The 18635-nt window shown below is 61.8% G+C and overlaps 1 protein-coding gene across 3 annotated transcripts in view; it reads left to right on the top strand.

Moving 5' to 3' along the window:
- LOC122385143 (zinc finger homeobox protein 3-like) overlaps window positions 1-18199 on the top strand; it is an 88767-nt gene extending 70568 nt beyond the window's left edge. For all 3 annotated transcript variants that reach the window (XM_043373192.1, XM_043373194.1, XM_043373193.1), the window contains exon 4: window positions 15603-18199. In XM_043373192.1, coding sequence (XP_043229127.1) covers window positions 15603-16126 — 524 coding nt within the window. In that variant the 3' untranslated portion in view covers window positions 16127-18199. The remainder of the gene's footprint in view (window positions 1-15602) is intronic.
- Window positions 18200-18635: the final 436 nt, after the last annotated feature.

Here is an 18635-nt window from a genome sequence, read left to right as displayed (position 1 = left end):
GCCGGCGCATAATGCGTCTTCGCCGCCCGAGAGAGAGCCCCACGCGCAAAACAAAAAAGTCTCGCCCGTCTATTTTTTGTCGGTCGGCTGTCACCCCTTGCGCGACGTCGGCGTCGCCCGGCCTTTTGATGGCTTCTCAAAGGGAAATCATCGACGCGACGATCGATGCCCGCTCTGAGGCAGAAGGAGGGAGAACTCATCTCGACGATGTGTCTCCTTGATTAAAAAAGGGGTAAGCGTTCTCGGCCGCGAATTAGAGGCGCGCGCTAAAGCACGCTCGCCGCCGAGGGAGAGGGGAGCGTCGAATCAATACGCTAAACAGCCCCGCCGCCGGCGGCGCGGCGGCCGCGTGGGGTGCGACGTCTCGAGGGTTTTTACGCTGCAATGTGCCGGCGCGGCGGACCGGCGCAGCACGGTAGCCGCTCCAGTTTATGTGCGATGACGGTGCGGTTCTGGGGGTGGCGCCGGGTCGGGCGCGCCGGCCGCTCCGCCGCCTCCGTGACACCGCAGTGCCGTCTCAGAGCGACCGGCCTGTTTGTCCTATTCCGATCAATCACGGCTTTTCTTCGGATCGCGCCCGCGCGCCGCTGTTTTCTCCGTCCTGAATAATATTTTGAATCATTTAATGACCCTTGAATCGGCGCGCGGCCGACGCGGCGACAGTGGCGCTCAATGCGGCGCGCCGGCCGACCGAGACGAGCGCGGCGCTTTTGTCTCGCGGCGCGGCGTCGGCCGTGAGAAACAGTGCGTCGGCATTGTCTCTGACTGTCGCCTGCACCTGGTCACAATAACAGAAAGGGGATCTCCCAGTTTATGTAAATGTTTCCGCCGGCGATCGCGTGAGAACGGGCCGTATTTAAGCGGGCCGCTTTCTGTGCGTCCATTCAGGGTGGCCACCGCGACAGTTGGGGGTTGAATGTCGCCGTTGCGCATTTGTCAGGCGGGTGAGGTGCCCCTGGCCCGGGAGCCGAGCGGCGCCAGAGACGGGCCTCATCATCCCCCGCGCGCTCATCACGCCCGGCGATTTATTGGCAAGAACAATGGGCCATGTACCTTGGCACCTTCTCTATATTTATTCTGGGCGATATAATGGCCAAACCAGGCCGAAGCACTTGTAATTTGGTCCGATAATTGTACAGACAGCATCGCCGGACCTGTGTTTACACGCAAAAATTCATCCGCGTTATAATTACTGACATTTAGTGGGGCATTTCTTGTGGCCGGAGCGTGATTGCCGGCCGAGATTTGGGGGTCGGTGGGCGCCGGGTCAGGGAAGGATGTGCACTCTGGGGACCGCCGGCGGGTCAAAGGCGGGGCAGCCGGAGACCGTGCGTGGTGAGTGGAACCCGGGAGACTCTTCAAATAACCGAAACTCCTGCGGCGGATTACTCCCTGACAATGACGGATCGTCTGTGATTAATGAAAATCGAAGCCACTACCGACCTGGATGGGAGAGCTTCAAACGGCTCGGCACCAGTCTCTCCCGTCCGTCTCATTCTTGACGTACTACGTCTCGACTCGCGTCGATGTAATAATGGACCTCGGGGTCGGGGCGAAGCGGTTTCCGCCTTTCAGCCCGGCGACTATAGCGGAGGTCGGCCGTTGCCGAGTTTTGCCATTCGACAGCACGTTGAAGTGCTCTGTGGCCTCAGTTTAATAACAGTCGCGGCTGGCCCGAGTGGCCTTTCTCTTCCACGAGTTATTGCCGGCATCGAGTAATCTTTTGATCCCGGAGTCGGCGGTTTTAAGAAGCTGCTCCTTGGACCAGCGCGCTTCCCCGCGCGGTAAATGTGCTGACCAAAGCGACCCGACTTAGGACAGCTTTACGCGATGCGACGAAGACACCGGCAACTGTTCATAAACCGGGCAAAGACGACGCGTTTGGTGCCGTCAGACGGCCCACGGCCGATCACTGCAGCTCCGCCGGACCTGAGCTGCGGCAGCTTCGCTGGCTTCCCGAACTACGCTCGCGAGCGACGTGTAAAAACAGTTACACAGTCTGAGGTGTAGGCCGTAGTAGCGTGAAACAGACGCGGTGTGTCTGTGTGTGTGTGTGTGTAACAAGTCGACGTTCCGAGATCCTTCGGCGAACACAGAAAAAAAAGAAGAAGTGGAGTTGCGTGGGCGTCGTATTGCTAGACTCGCAATCAGTTCTGACAGAAGTAAAAACCATTGTCCCTGGTACGCGCGCGGGGACTTCTGCCGATATTCCAACTCACACCCATGTTGCGCGCCGTCGTCGCTACCGGACGACTACCCCCCCCCCCCCCCTGCAGTCGGGAGAGGGTCGTCTGGCGGCGGCAGACGGCACTCGTTCTCCGTCGCCGCTCAACAGGGCGCGCCATCCGTTGAAACTGTTGCCGAGTCAAACGGTCTGCTCACATTGCCGCGCCGACATCTTTGGTTGCAACTCAATTTCTGACTGATAGCCACGTTATTTCGCCGGCCTCATAATGCCCGGATTACAGTGAAGCTCGCCGCGGCCATTTCGCCCGCGGCCAATCGAGTCTTTATGCTGCCGGCCATGCTTAGCTTTCAAATATTCTGCGAGAAAATGCTGTTTCATTTAAAACGAAATTTCCACTCGGCCGGCCGCTGATGACTTCGTAATCTGTTTCTCAAAATGGCGCGAATAAAACGACGTTCAATCTCGGCGCGGGATTACCAAATCAGGCGTGTTTTTCTCAGTCTGGACGGCAGCGGCGTCGCTGCGCCGCCAGCGCCGCCGCCGCGCCACATTTGTATAATGTTTCGAAGCGTCCGTGCCGGGCAGCGGCTTACCGTCCCCCGCTTCTAATGCCGCATTCATATTGCATCCGACGCCCGGTGTCGCGGCCGGTTCCGTAAAAACACGCCTCCGGCTCGGCTTTTTATTTGGGGCCTTATTACCCGAATGGGCATCGGGAGAGTTCCAATTCTAACTAGTGTCTGGGCGGCGGCCGGCGCCGAGCCCCGGCTTATATGCAGCTCCTGCCGGGAATATACGAGTCGGCGGCCGGCGGACAAATCGAATGGCCGCGCCCGGCCGCCGCCCAGTGGTCAATGGTCATCATAGGCGCCAATCGAGTCGGCCCGCCGGACTCTGGGCCGACCCGGTGGACGGCCCTGACCGCCGCGCGCCGGCCAAGGGACGGTGACGGGTAGAGGGGTTGGCCCTGTGGAAATTTGGCAGATTCAACTGGGAAAAGAGATGCGGGCTGAAATGATAAACACCAACGTTCTTTGTGGTATCAAGTGTGACTGGGTGTCCCGAGGGAAAGCAGGCACTTATCTCTGTTGGATAGCTCTCCCCGTTGTTGGTAGGAAAGCGGTCTATATTTTATGCACCTCACAACTGGCGGCGATATCGCGTGGCCTTGTTCTGCCACCGCGGTGTCACACTCAACTGGGCGGCCCGTTTGCGTGCCGCGTGTCTCGCACCCCTCTGACAGCGAGTGGCGCGGTGCAAAATTCTCTGTCCGTCCCATCAGCTGGCTCCGCCTGTGCCCGGACCACCTCACCCCACTAGCGCTACCGCCGCGGCCCAGCCGTGCCGTGCAGACACTAATGACGGTACATGCCTCATCCGGCGTATCGCCGCGATGCGCCATTCATTGAAGGAAACCCCTTAGAATTGGAAATTACGACCGGCCCAGTGACAAAAGACCGGCCGGCTTCGGTGAAATTGCGTGAAAACACCACATAAATCTTCTGATTCCAGTCGGAAATTCAGACGGTGTGAAATTCATATTCATCTGGCGTTGGTAAGCCGCCGGCCGGCCGCGCTGGGCGGCGACAATGTGTCTGAGGGACCATTGACGGTGCCCGCTCGGCCCTCCGCGGCCTCTCAGCCGCCTCAGCTGTGACCGGCCGGCGACACTTTTGCTCCAATCTAACTGGTTTTGAACAATTGTCGCCATGGCGACGGACCCGATCGTCCCGTCCTCCCGACACCTTCCATAGAGCGCCTCACATACCGCGCCATTCAGCCGGCCTTAATTACGGACCGGAGAAAAAATCCCGTAAATAGAAGGATTAAGATGGTGTCGGCGCAGATGGCCGCCGCTTTCTAATTGATTATTTCGCGGGGCTCGGCCTTGTTTGTGCCGCTCTGAACGGGGTGGAGCCGGCCCGTCCTTCGGTCGGCTTTGTCCGGACGGATGAACGTCAGAGCGGCTCATAGCGCGGGCAGAACGCCTGGAAGTAGACTGCGCCGCAGTGCGCACGCCTGAATGTAGACTGCGCCGCCGCACACGCCTGAATGTAGCCTGCACCGCAGTGCACGCCTGCGAGTTAGAATGCGCCGCAGTGCACGCCTGCGAGTTAGGCTGTGCCGCAGCGCACGCCTGCGAGTTAGGCTGTACCGCCGGGCTGCCGGAGGGAGTATCTCGCACAGTGCGACTGCGCCGTCTCTGCGGCGGCTCCCTGCGCGGGACGGAGCTCTCCCCCGGGCCGCCGCTGTCCGGATACCTCATTACCTTCATCGATGTCGTGCCGCGCGCGCGGAAGAGGTGCCTCGAAACAATCGACACGACGGCAAATTGAATAATCAGGGCGGACGAGGCGCGTCGCCGCGACCCCGCACGGTTAATGAGATTAATTACCGACTCGGGGAGCGGCGCGGCGGCCGTAATTGCGACACGGCGGCGATAGTGGCGCGGTGTCGACGACGGCGGCGCGGCGGCGGCAATAGCTGCATATTTCATGGCGCCGCCGCCGAGGCCGACGCCGGATAGCGGCGGGCGGCGATTAAACCTTGATGTGGGAGTGACACCGCGAGGCTCCGGTCGGCCACCGTCGCCGGCTCTCCTCCTCTGGTGCTGTCTCGCGGGTCACGGAACGACCCGAGGTGTCACCCGTTCCCGGCACGACCGACTGCGCGCGCGATTCAGGGACCGGGCGAGGGGACGGAACAGGAGGCCGCGGCCCGACCGGAGGACCGGGTCAAGGCCGATGATGTGTCCGGTTCGGAGTCGACATCTGATGGCGGCCGACGGACAGCGTCGCGTTGGCAACAAGATGACTCCTCCGGCGGCCGCGCGCATTAGCATCAAACACTGTCTGACGTAACTTCAGTCAGACCCACTGGTGCACCGACCGACCTCCGAACACATACACACACACACACACACACCTGACTGGCGCTCACAACCGCCCACAGCGCGTGCTCCGTGCTCCCCCGCGGCCTGTGTGACCGACCTCACGGTCCGCCGCACGGGCCCGGCAGTTCCGCCGCGCAGCCGGCGCAGCGCGCACCAGCTGACCTCCAGCGTCCGCCGAACAAACAATCACAGAAACGATTATCCATGACTGTTTTGATCAATTAAAGCGTTAGTTACGGTGAAACCCAAGGCCGCGCAATTAGACATAAACCCACGATTCATCCTGTGGCATCGATCACGCTGAGGCGGCGGCCGGCCAGGTGGCAGCACCGGCCGGGTGGGTGTATCGCCCGCCCGCTGGAGCCGCCCGCCGCCGCCGCTGCCGCCGGAGACGGAGCTCGGCGCCCTATTAATGGCGATGCAGCCCGGCTGGACGCCGGTTGGTCCGAGCTGCGCCGCAGTTGCGGCTCGCTCAGAGCCGGTCCACGCGGGCCTTCCGAGAAGCCCGCGACAAACGCTCCCGTAGGACGCGGCGGAGACACGGGACGCTCCGGCGCGGTACGCTCCCCTGGGGACAGCGCCGCTGCTCGGAGACCCGCCGCACTACGCGGCCCTCCGCGGACCACCAGACCGGGCCGCCCGGCCGGGGCTGGCCAACCGTGACCGGGCGCGGATCCATCAGCCGCAATCAACGCTGTCAAGCCGCGCCGAATCCGTAGGCGGCGTCACCGCGACCGGCGCCGCTTTGTGCCCGCCGTTTGTGGAAGCCGGGCCGGCCGAATGGCACCGGGACGGCAGTTCGTTGACTCCCTGAGTCGGAGTCGACATGACTCAGTCACCTCCGCGTTCAATAGCTGAGAGTAGGTGGAGGATGAGCCACATTTTGGATGAGAATTATTGAAAACCGTTAGGTAAATGTATTCCTGTATTTTAATACATTTCAAAAGTTAACTTTGAGATAAAGTACGCTTGTTGAGAAGTGATCTGAATGACGCTTTATTGGGTTTTATGTTAACTGGCCTCCTTCCAAAATGACGCAAGGCAAGTTTCTAAATCAGTATTTCATTCTACCGGCAGCAATGTTATTGAACAGTGCACTTTACAATAGCTGGCGATGCTTACTTCTTGCGTTCATCCGATGAGTGATAGATTCTGATAAACCGGGAATACCCCTTGAACAGGATCTACACCAATTCGGTGTGACACAACTTCTCAAAACACTTAATTACGTAGTCCATTTACCTCACTATCAATAGACATTCCCAATATACTCGGTACTCAATGGACCAGCGGGCGCCGAATACAGCAATTCCATCATCAGAGCATCCTGCATCGCCCGGCAAAAAGCCGACCCGGCGCCGCGCCGCGCCGCCGCCGCCGGTTCGCGGAAGGCCGGCGACGTTTGTCCGTCGTTTTGTCGGATGACTGCCGCCGTCTCGCGGCCCCCGCCCCTACTCTGTGTAATGAGTGGCGTCCATTACATGGCGCGGGCCGACGATGAGACAGTGCGGTCCGGCGGCAGCGGCCTTTGTTGGCCGCCCTCCGACATGCGGGAGATATGCCAGAGGGTCGGCCGGCCGGCCGGCGGGCCGACCCCGGCTCGTGCTTCGATAGCCCGCGCTGCCGGGTCAGCCGGCAGTTTTATTTGGGTGGAAATGATGGCCATTCGAAGTCGCCATGAATTTTCATTTGGGGTCGGCGGATGGGTTTATTGCTATCAACTGGAGTCTCTCTTCATTTGAGCTCTCAGCCGTATGCCTCGGTCAAGTTATGGGCCGCTGTTGCACTGTCTTTGTTGCAGCAAAGAAGCTGATCCATAATTTTATTTCTTTCCGGATGCCTTTGCTGCTTCGCCGGCTCATGCTTTCTTTCAACTCCTCCATCAGTTTTAATTTCGTCAATTTTTCTTCCCGAAGCGAGTTTTCTGACCATATATCTCCTTGTGTTTGCTTTATTCACTCCGCTTTTTATGCCAAGTAGCCATCGGACACGACAGTCGACACATTACCAGAGAGCCTTTTACATCGCTCACCGATGCCAGTGCCCTTGTTGTGTGCCCTCAAAGGTGCCATATTTAGAGCGCAGTCCATATGCCGTCCAACAATCAGCATGTAAGTAACCGTCTGTGACGCCGCCTCCCGTCGAAGGTGCGCCCTTCATGGCGTGTGCGTCATTCCAGGCGGGTGCACCCCTCCCTCTGCCAGTGGTGCTCAATACTGGCCCACTGACCTGTTCCCGAAGTGAACATGTAACAAAGTAAACAGCATTGTCCTGGGCTGCCGCTGCTTTAGCCCCCTAAATTCCTACTAGTCTTGCGGCTCCAGCCAAAGCTCCCCATGCTGCATACCCGCAGCTCCTATCCAGCGCCCGTCCCGTGCCGTCCAGCCTGGCCCGTCCTCTGTTCCCGTCCCCGACCCCCGTTCAATTACCCGGCGGCTATGTGAGTCCGGCGGCGCGTGAGCGCGGAACGAGCCGTCCGCCGGCCGGCCGCGCTCGCTGTGCCGCGTCCAATCATAGCCGCATCGATCGCACCAGATAAAAATGTCGCCAGAGATCAACACTCAGATAATGAACCCATTTGTAAAATCTAAAGCGGCCGGCCGGAATCATGAATCCTTTTATTGGCGCGCTCGTAGCCGGCAGTAATGGCGTCGCGCTCGCAGCGGCGCCGCTGCAGCCGCCAGCATCTTGTCAATAAAATTTCATAAGCTCGGCCGGACGGCGACGCCAGCCGAGACCAAGTTATGGCAGCTGCGCTGCAATTGACACAGCGCGCATCCCGGCGCGCCGCGCTGCGCCGAATATGCCAAATATGGCCGCCGCCGCGCCGCCCTCGCCTCAGCCGCGCGCCGCCTCCGGCCGGGACGATGGACCGAGATAAAAAGTTAACTTCTTCCATCAATAAAGACGGTTATGTGTCACCTGTGTGGGCCGGCAATTAGCATACAATGGTGTGTTATCCGGGGATCGGCTCGGCGTCGCTCCGTGAGCGATGGGAATGCACTGTTTGTGTCACGGGGCCGGCGGGGGGCCCGCCATCATCGCCGGCGCGCATAGTGATCGCGGCCGGTCCGGACGCGCCCGACGGCACTTTTTGCGCCGCGCCCCGCCTGCGCCGAATCGCAAGTGCTGTCGCGACGCGCCGGTGACGGTTGATGGCGCGTCGGCGACGGTTGGCGGCCCGGTGACGGCTGCAGGAGAGATCGTCCAAGACGCCGCTCGAAAGAAAGGATTAAGTAGAGGTTGGGAGCATCCGGCTCGCGCTAGTATATATGTACTTCTTTAAGAACAGGCTTGCATGCAATTGAAACAACACAGTAAAGTGCCCTCTGTTATATAGAGAGCAATACAACAAAGAAACCAAACTCCGTCATTTCAGCTTGTTCAATACAAATTAAAAATCCCTCTAAGTCACTTCACAATGTTGAGAATGCTGCAAACTCAACAGCACTCCTTTCGACTTCCTTCCTCAACGGACTATCGCCACCATCTCCATCGTCTGAATTTTGGTGCGTCTCCTGAAAAGCATCTGCCGAGTGCTGGCCGTGCGCTATCTGCAGCTGCACTCGCCGTCTGCCGGCGCTCTGTCTGTATCCGGGCTGGCCGGGTGGGGAGCAGGTGCCGGCCGCCGGCGAGCCCCGACAGCCCCAGTGATTGGTCACCGCGGCGCGGCGCGACCTGCACGGGGCCGCCCCCGCCGGCCGGCCAGCCGAGGTGCCGGCGGAGCACGGCGCCCGCCGCGCGCCGCGTGACGCGCCTGCTCACCGGCAGCTGCAAGTCGTTAGCAGCAGATGCTATCGGGCCGGCCGCCACCGATATAAGTTAGCAGGAGATGCTATCTGCCGGCCGCCGATATAACTTATCGCGCGCTGTTTAGCATCCTGACGTGGTGAGCCGGTCAGCTCGGGGCTCTCCGCGGTCCGGCTGGACGCCCGATTCTCCCATATATCTGTGCCTTAATGTTGCTCCAATGGCCGGCCAGTTGCATCGCGCAGTCTTTGCATTGCCCGGCGCTAATGTATGACGATCTTAATGAATTTATGGAGCCATAATGTACGAAATCATTATGCAATTACTATAAATTAGCGGCGAGCAAATTCGCGCGGCTGCTGATAGCGGCCGGCGTCAGCGGCGGTCGGCTCTGAGGGCCGATCGGTATGGCTCGCCCGCTGGGCCGACCGGCCCGACCAGTGCAGTGTAGTGCGGGTCAGGTCACGCGGGCCGGCCGGCCGACCGACCCGCCCCGGCCACTCATACGGCCCGGTCAATAACGGTTCGAACGCGGCCACTCGGGCCGTAAACGACACATCTATGACAATTCTGAATGCGGATACGGGTCGATATGCTAATCGGCGGCGGGCGGGCGGGTATCGCCGTGACATGTCGCCGCTCCTCCCTGACCTGTGGTGCTCTGCACCAGGGCAGTGGAGCGGCGCTCCTCAGCCCTCCACCCGACCCGAGGCGGCGGCTCCTAATTAGAGCGTGCAGAGGGCAGGCGCGCTGTCGCGGCCGCTGCCTTTTTGCCGGCCTGGCGGGCTACCGAGTTACCCACTATCTAGGGGCGCGATCGGCACTAAATCGACCCTCACGCCGACCGCGCCGGCCGCCGCCTCCAAACGAGCTGACGCTTTAATTGCCTGGGATTTTAATTACGTCTGGCTGGCCATTTGCATGGCGAGTGGGGTGTAACTCAGGTGGCTGGGCGCGCCCAGTGAGACTGGCTAGCACGTCGGACCGCCCCGCCACACCCTCATAGCTCTCCGGCGGTGGCGGGGCGGCCGGCCGGACTATGATAGCTGCAGCGGCTGCGGCCAGGTGCGGCCGGGGGCACTCGGCAGACGTGTTGACACGCCCGGACCCGCCCTAACGCCGCCTCAAGTGGCCGCTCCGGCCGCCGGCGGGCCGGTCGGCTCGTGCGCCGCTAACTGGCCGAGCTGCAGCCACGCTCGTGCAGACCGCTCGTGAGAAATAACACTTTGAGAGGGATGAGGGCCACCAGTGAGCGGCTCACCACTCTCTTCATACACCTGGCATGTCTTCATTGAGCGGCCACAGACGACATTACAGACATCAACATTCGTGATCCTCAAGCGGGCTGTCAGTGCAACCCGAACGAGCACTCGTCAGGCCGAAATTCGCGGCACGCTGCCAGGCTCTCAGACGATGCAGGCGCTGATTTTTCTATTGTCCAACATCTGCTAGCTCACTGTGATCCATGTTTCACCACCTGGTGACAGAATCGCGAGCTGCATCAAGTCCGTACCTGTTTCCGACGTCTGCGGCGGATTCAGTGGCGTCAGTCACTCGACAATGCAACATAGCATACCGGACAGCATAACGACCCGAGCGAGCTTCTGACCGCCCGCCCACCCCCGGAGCGTCTCGGTGGCTCGCGTCTCGTCTCGGTCTCCCCTCGGGCGGGGAGGGCGTGCCGACGCGTGCCCGCGTGCCGAGCGGCCTCTCTGCAAATCACCGGCAACATTGGGCCCGTGTGCATGGCGCGGCGGGCTATTATGCAAATGCGGCTCGTGCTGGCAACCCGAGAGGCGGCGGGCGGCGGCGGAGCGTGCCGCTGCTCGGCTCCGGTCACGGCGCCGCCGCCGGCCCGGCGGCTCACCTGGTTGACCCCTGGACCGACCGGAGCGGCAGAGGGACGAACCAACAGAGCTGCCGAGCTGCGGCCGACCTCAGCGCCCCTGGCGGCCGGCGGCCGAACTAGCGGCAGCACATCCGGCCGACCTCCGCCGCCGTGCCGGCCGGCCGGCCCATCGGGCTGCTAAAAAGGCTTGTTTGACGTGCTTGTTGAGCGTCGTGCGCCGTCTTGACGCGGCGGGTGCGGCGATTACGCCTCACGGCCGGCTGATTTTCGTATTTCGCCCGCCGGCCGAGGTGACGCCGGGGACGGCGGACGCGACCGTTCATTCTCGTTGACTGAGCGGCATGCAAATCAGACGGCAGAACGTTATTTCCGGCGACGGCCGCGACTCCGCTGGACTCCACCGGACTCCGGGCGGACTCCAGACGGACTCGGTGGACGCACTGGGTGCGGCAGAGACCCCAACCTCGGGGACAGACTGCAGGAGCAGCGTGCGAACAGTGAGCTATACGAGACAGAGGCCGGACGCATATCGCCCCGCCAGCGCCACTTTCACCGTGAATCGACCGCTCCGCACGCCGTGATCCGCAGGTTTTCGTGATATCGGCAGCCACCGCTATTTGCTGTCTCATTGGGACACGAAAATACCACAGTCACTCGTTAAACGGGCACCCATCCACCCTCCGCAGCAGGAGAGCGGTGTCCGATTATCGAGGGACGATTCACATCGACGGAGATTTGTTTGAATAATAGTGATTGGTATTGGAATTTTCTAATTTGAGGTAATTTGGGGTGTAATGACACGCAGTGGGCCGCGGTCGGTCGCCGGGCCTTGGAACGGTGTGACGTATGCGGCGAAGAGAGAGGGAGAGAGTAGGGGACGACCGGGCGGCCCCGACGCGCGGACAGAGGGCAGGGGACGGTGGACGGCGCGGGACAGAGTGGTGGGCGGTGGTGAATGGATTACGGTGGATGGTGGGCGTTCGATGACATTAGGCAAGGCGATGCATGATTTCAGGCAGGGCCGTGAGCGCTGGGCAGTAGGACGGGCGGTAGGTAGAGTGGTAGACGATATGAGACAGGGCGGCGGTCGGTGGGTGGTTTACTGTGGACGGAGGGAGTTGAGGCACCTAACGACAGCCCATAGTCACACCCCCGCTGACCGGTCGCGGCGGCGATCGGCCCGGCGCGGAGGGCGGACGTGGCCGGCGCGGAGGGCGGACGAGGCCGGCGCGGCGCGCTGTCCTTGAGTTAATTGCTGCGCCGGTGCGGGTCGCGGTCGGATAAGGCCCGGTCGGCGTCCCGCGGCACTGCGCAGCGTCACCGTCCAGCCGTGGGCAGCCGGGGACGCACCAGGAAGGCAGACCGCTCGCTAACCTGATGTGGGAGAGACGACTGTGGGCGCCGCTCCGCAGTCGCCGCCACAATGAATGAATGAATGAATGAAAGCTCGGCTAGTTTGTTGCACCAGGTTTCCCCAGCAGAGGTTCGTGTAGGCGGATGTTCTGTTCTGCCACCACCAGTCAGAAATTATGAAGCTTGTTTGTTAACTCTTAGTGTACCCAACATCCTGGAAGGGAAGACCGCAAGGCGCGGCCTATCACCCGACATGGCTTCTGACTTCACCACTTGGTGTTAAGCAAGCCATCTTGCGAAACCGCTGGACAAGTTGGTGCTAACACGTTGCAAACTGCCGCCATTCCCTGAGATACACCCGAACTCTGCGGCGCTGCCGCTGTGTGCCGGCGGCGCTGACCGCTCCGGCAGGTCACTGAGGTCACCGGCACAGCGCCGGGCCAGTCAGAGCAGCGGATGCCCTCCACTCTCCCTCCGCCCGCCCGGCCGACCGGCGCGCCGTCTCCGTTCCGACTGTTTTGTCCTTGCGGGATAACTGGGCACAATTATGGCGGTGTAAGTGGCGGGTTTTGTCCGCACATGGCAAAAACGGTGGCCGGCGCCGCGGGCGTCGACCCGGCGGCCTCGAATTCGCCACAGTTATCACTAATCACTGATAATCACCGGCAATAATCGAGCACGCATCACCTGGCGCGGCCGAGTTGCAGATTGCTGGTCTGACTGACCGAGAGGAGGAGATCGGTACCGCGGGGCGGATGCGGGGCGGGGGCGGAGGTAGAGCCGCCCGGCGAGCCGGTGGGCGGTTTGGGAGTGATGCAGGGGCGGCGGAAACGGATACGGTATGGTTACCGGCGTGATTGTCGCCAGACGCAGTCGAGACGGTCGCGGCGAGGCGGCGGCGTTTGCGGCGTGTCGGCGCGGCCGCCGTGCCGTCGCTCGCGGTTTCCCACTCGTAAAGCCGGCCGCCGAGCCGCCCTCCGGTTTCGTCTTTCCCGTTTTTCTCATTAATATTGCACAAAAAGTGTCCAATTTGTTACTGGTGTTTTATGGGCCTCGCTGGTGTAATTTCGAGGCGGCACGCAGCGCCGCGCCGCCACCGTCCCCAGCGCGCCGTGACGGCCGCCGCCGATCGCTGACGGGTGTCGCTGCTCGTCCCCGCCGCGCCGCGTCCGCCGCCGTCGGCCGTCAGCGAGCAGCTGGCCCCCTCCGGGTCGGCAATCATCTCGAGTAGCCGGCCCGGCAAGTCGTGAGACACAAGTGGTTAAACACGCGCGCCCGGAGAGATTCGAAAGCGGCGCTTGGAGTGGGATTCTCCGGCGTGCCGCTCGCGGCCGGTGGTCGGTTTTATTGTGGTCCGACTCGGCTCCATATGCACGTCATGTCAGCACCGGTTCCAGCCCACCCGCCGCCGCGCTGACCGGTCCGGCGCCGGCGACCGATCTCGGCACTTCAGCAGGCGCCCCGGGGCAATTTGTTCGCGCGCAGGGCAGGCTGTGTGTGTGTGTTTTTTTTTTTTCGGGCAAATTAAGCACACCATTTGTCAGAGTGCTCATTTCAGCGCGCCGGTGACGAATTGGGCGCGTTTGGTTTGTCCCGTGTCACCTTTGTCAGCGGCGCGAGCCGGGCCGCTCCAATGCGTGTCGGAGCCGCCGGGAACATTACTCTTCGGAGCGCTCACCGGACGGTAACTGGTGGTGGAGACGCCCCGGTGTCTCGGCGCCGCGTCTCCCCAACGGAGCTGACCAGCGCAGCGGACCCAGCGGCGTCCGCGCTCCGGAGGACCCTTTTTCTGGTGGCACGTCGCCGCCCCGGTGACCGCGCTCGTCCGCGCGCTGATCCTCACCGCTAATGCGTCGGGGAATTTGTCCGCGCTTTCTCCCATGGCTGATCGGTTAGCGAGGGAGGGCGCCGGCGCGGGCGGGGAGCCGTGTCCTCGCTGTCCGTCCTGGCGAGGACACCGAGCTGCCACAGCAGTGTTCTATGAGCTCGGAAATCCATAGTTTGTGCGGCTTCTGGCCGGCGCGCGGAAGGCCGGCCGGCCGTCGTCCGCATGTCCCCCCGGCCGGGCCGCTCGACCTAATCCTATTACGCGCTCCCGCTGTAGCCTCCAATCATGTTAATTACTCTCATTCTTGTCAAGTAGGGCCGCTAATGCGCTTCCGTCTCAAGTTGAAGCGCATTAGAACGTCGCGGCCGAGTCGCCGGTCGCCGATCACTCGCGCAAATGGGGGCCGCCGCGCCGCTGCCGCGGGAGTGATGTGACGCTGAGTTGTAGGTCGGAAAGGCCTGCAGAAGACTCTTCTGGAGCATGATTAGCCATGACGATGCATGGAAAGCAGCCTCGTGAAAAGTATCCTACCATTTTATGATATCTAGTCCTAAAAAGTCAGAATCTGGAGTCGTATAAATGGAGGCAGCGAATTAGAACGGACACAGCGTGGTGGAATCCGGCTTAAATATGATACACCAGGGACGGTGGCGCCACGGAGGCGACGCGCTCGCCCCGGATGACTGAATGATAAGCCGGTGGGCGGTGGGAGCGCCAGAGTTATGGCGCTACACAGTGCCTGACAGTATGGTTAGTACGTGACCGGCCGACCGCCCCCGGCGCTGCCGACAGGGGCGGCCCCAGGCGAGCCGGTCTCCGCGGCACAGCGCTAACCCCACCCGGAGTGGCAGCTATCCTCTGCTCCGCCGCTGACACCCCGGCGGGCGGCAGGCGGTTCGGAGCACGTCCCAGCCCGGATATGAGTCATTAGTCGCCAACGCGCCGTTGTCGGCACGTACCGAAAGCAGCGGCAGTTTGCTAGTCGGTTGCATGTAATTGCAATCGAGCCGGGCGCCCGTAATGGCGGCGGTGCGCGATCGACGTGTGGAGCTCTTTTGTTCGCCGCCACAGCGCCATAAACACATCATTGTTGGTGAGGTAAAAACGGCCGGCGCACGGTACCGGCGCGGCCGAGACAGAGGGCGCTGCGGTCGGCGCGTCGTGTTTGTGACCGGCGCGCCGTACCTGCCGCCGCCGCCGCGTCTCCGGACGATGATGAATAACAGCTCTCTCCCTGTGGCCGGGCGGTGGATAATCCTCGCGCCGCTGACACTCGCTGTTTGTCCAGGCGGATACCCCTCCCCTCCCACCTCCCCACCGCTCGGCCACTTCCGACCGGTCACCGCTGAAATCAGGTGTGAAGCGGGCGCCGTGACGCCCGGGGCCGCCGTCTGTGTGTGTGCCTATTGTGACGAACGGTGACGGCGTGAACAGTGTGGCCGCTTTCACGCCTGCCTTCACTGGAACTCCGCCAATCCACCTCTGTCGTCCGACCACATTTCCGTTTGTTTTATCGAGTGCATTCGGCGGGCGATGTTCCCGTCTGTTTTGTCTGTACCAACGACCATCCTTCCCCAGTCTCTAGCCTGCATGATCTATGGCCATTACTTGTTGTGACTTTCTCTTTGCTTTCTGAGACAGTCTCTGTTTGTCTCGCTCGCTCTTATCATGCCAAGTGTGCCGTGTCTCTCCCATCTTCCACCACCGACTCAACTGACCCATCTCCATTCTTGTGTTGCAGAGTCGTCCTCTGGGGACTCGGGCGGCGGCAGTACCGGCACCGGCGGGGATGGCTCGGCCGGCACCCCTCTGCGGCTGCTCCAGATCCCTGCCCACGCGCTGACCGAGCTGCGGCAGGCGCTACAGACGCCCGGGCCGTCCGAGGCGCGGTTCACACAGGACGGCTGCTCGGCCGACGGGCTGAGGGGTGTCACAGAGGTGGATGGCGAGAGCGGCGCCGTCTGCAAGCAGTGTCACCTGGTGTTCGCCACGGCCGCGCAGCTGGAGCGGCACCCGTGCTGGCAGCGCGCCGGAGCGCCGCCGCCGGCGCGGCTGCTGCTCACCCAGCGCCAGTACCAGTGCACCGTGTGCGCCCAGAGGCACGCCACGCGCGCAGAGGCGCTCGCCCACCTGAATCGGCAGCACGGCGACGCCGCCGAGAAGCTCGCCTCGCTGGCGCAGAGCAAGACGCTGGCGGCGCTCGGCGGTACCGACACCAACGGTAACTTCCAGCCGTCGGCGGGCACTGTCCGAGGCGAGCACTAGCCGAGCCGGCGGGCCCACACACACCGCAATAACGCGTGTCAAGGCCGCCGGCGGGGCCGGTGCAAAGCGCCGCCCAGACAGAGGCCAGTGCACGCGGCACACGACGCAGGATCCACCGACGCTCGGAGAGACGACAGGGCCGCGACAGACGGTACGGGACAGGACACCGAACGGGAGACAGGGGGAGGGAGAGAGAACGGGAGAACGAGAACGACAGAGAGAGCGGACGGACAGGACGACCGGAGGAGGGCGGCGCGCGCGCCGTCACACAGACAATACGTAGCTACATGTTTCTCCGATAGAGTTAATCTCTCTTCCATATGGGGGCGAGGCCGGCCGGGCGCTGCGCAGCGCGCCGCGGGCCGGCGCGGCGTGTGTGTGACTGTGTTGTGTGAGACAAAGTACAACACGCTGGCACTATGGTTCCTAACGCAGCGCTGATGACGTCGTCGTGCCCTGTTCTGTTGGTCGCAGCGGCCGTCTGTGGTGTTATTCTCGTTGTGATATTGTGTGTGCGTGCGGCGAGAGAGCGTCTCCAATGCCATATAATGGTACCCGGACGGCGGTCAGCCGCCAACCACAGCTAATGTTCCTAACATTATATATACATATATATACATATACTAACAATACTAAAATGTTCCTGTACTTTTATACCGGGTGACGTGGTTCTTGTAGCACTTGCCGGCGCCGGCTAGGGACAATTTCATGGTATATGGAGCGCTAAATCAGTGAAGACAGTTCCTGTTTTTTGGTGCCTTTGTAATATTCCTGGCATTTTAGCCGCGCCGCCGTGCGGCACTCCTGTCTGTTACAGCTGTAGTTTCTGCACAGGTTCGGGAATGCACGGTACATAGTCCCTATCGCTGCCGCCATGTTTCCTATAAGGGTTCCTGTTGACTAACTCAAGTTCCTAACACGGCACCCTCCGGCCGACGGGGGCGGGGCAGCGGCTCATCGGTCCGCCGCGCGGCTCGCGCAGCTCACGGTGCCGGCCGCTCAGCAGGGACGGAGAGACGCCCTCAGACGCACTGAGGTCCCCGCACCGGTCCGCTGAGCTGGCCACCCGGGTCCGCTGCTGTCGCGGCGGACCCTCTGCGCGAGTCTGGCCGGCGGCCCCGGCCGCTCCCCGCCCCGTCCAGGCCCGGAGAGCTAACCGCCTGCTACTTTTCAACTAACCGGGCCTCGCATCAAGTGCCATTGTTTTCCAGTGGCGTCTCGCGCGCGCGTTACGTCACGCCATGTCAGGCATGTCGGTGTTGTCACTGGGGCTGCGTCGAACCCCGAGCGCGTGCCAACCGGGCCGCCACCTCGCCCCGAGAAGGCGACACGCGCTTCAGCGTTCAAACCGCACCGGCGCGGGCACGCGCGTCCGCGAGCGCGCCGCAGCCGCAATTCTTATCGACCACTCGCGTAGGATGTATGTTTAACAAAAATGCATTCCAGTGGTCGAATTTGTGATTTGTGTTGATTTCGAGTGTGTTTTAGTCTGGCGCATGTTTGTGTGCGTGTGTGTGCGTGTGTGTACGTATAATTGCCGATAGTCTGGCGTAGCTAGCGTTGCGTGTACTGTATTCAATCTGGCAGTGTTGGGTTATATATTTATTTTGTTGATGACGTGCTAACGGCATTATTGGCAATGTGATACAGACGGCAATGCGCCAGTGAGGTGGATGTGCGGTGGCGAGCGGAGAGTCCGGACCGGGCCGGGCCGCGCGCGCCGCCGTCACCGGGCGCGGCGGCCCGGCGCGAGCAGCTCGCGGCTGGCCGGCTCTCCTCGCGCCTCTCCCAAGTTCCTATTATCATAATAAGGTGTCTCCGGGTGGTCGGGCGGCCGGCACCGTCGGCAGGAGGCCCTGTCTGACAGGGAGACACCGCCGCCGCCGCCGCCGCCGCCGCCGGCCCGTACTGTATCCGGCGCGCGCGCGCGACAGTCACGGCGCGCTGGAGGCGCCCGCGGCGCGGCCGGCCGCCGTGCTCGCACCGCCCGATTTCTGGCATGATTCGGATTTGTTTTCGTACTAAGTGAGTGGACGCATGAATGCTTATGTCGGATAATAAACATTCACCTGAGCTGGGTCTTTGAGCCGCGTTCGCCGGCTGAAGGGCCGGTAACGAGAGGCGCCGTTGGACGTCGGACGGGCGGGGGAGGAGGGACGCACTAACGAGGGACCGCGACAGCACCGGCCGGCGACACAGCGACTGTGGAGCGGCCGACCGACCGACGGGCAAACGACGGTATGCGCCGATATAACGTCACTCGTCAACCGTGGTACACTGGGAGGTGACGGTCGAATGGATGGGGAAAGTCGGAAGCGAACTGCACTCAGTCACATCTAATATAAGTCATTGGTAAGGCAATCTTTCGCAGCTCTCCCGCCGAAGGAATTAGAGTGACAGCTGCAAACGCAGTACGCTTTACATACTAGGCTCAGACATATGAGGCGTTAAGCACCATCCCACGCACACCAACAAGCAGGGAGGTAAGTACACAGAGCAGCAAAAACAA

The sequence above is a fragment of the Amphibalanus amphitrite genome, unplaced genomic scaffold, assembly GCF_019059575.1.
Source record: "Amphibalanus amphitrite isolate SeventyFive unplaced genomic scaffold, NRLGWU_Aamphi_draft 000210F_arrow, whole genome shotgun sequence".
In the NCBI taxonomy this organism is placed as follows: Eukaryota; Metazoa; Arthropoda; class Thecostraca; order Balanomorpha; family Balanidae; genus Amphibalanus; species Amphibalanus amphitrite.
Note: the sequence above shows the minus strand (reverse complement) of the source record. Positions and strands in the feature narration are given on the sequence as shown.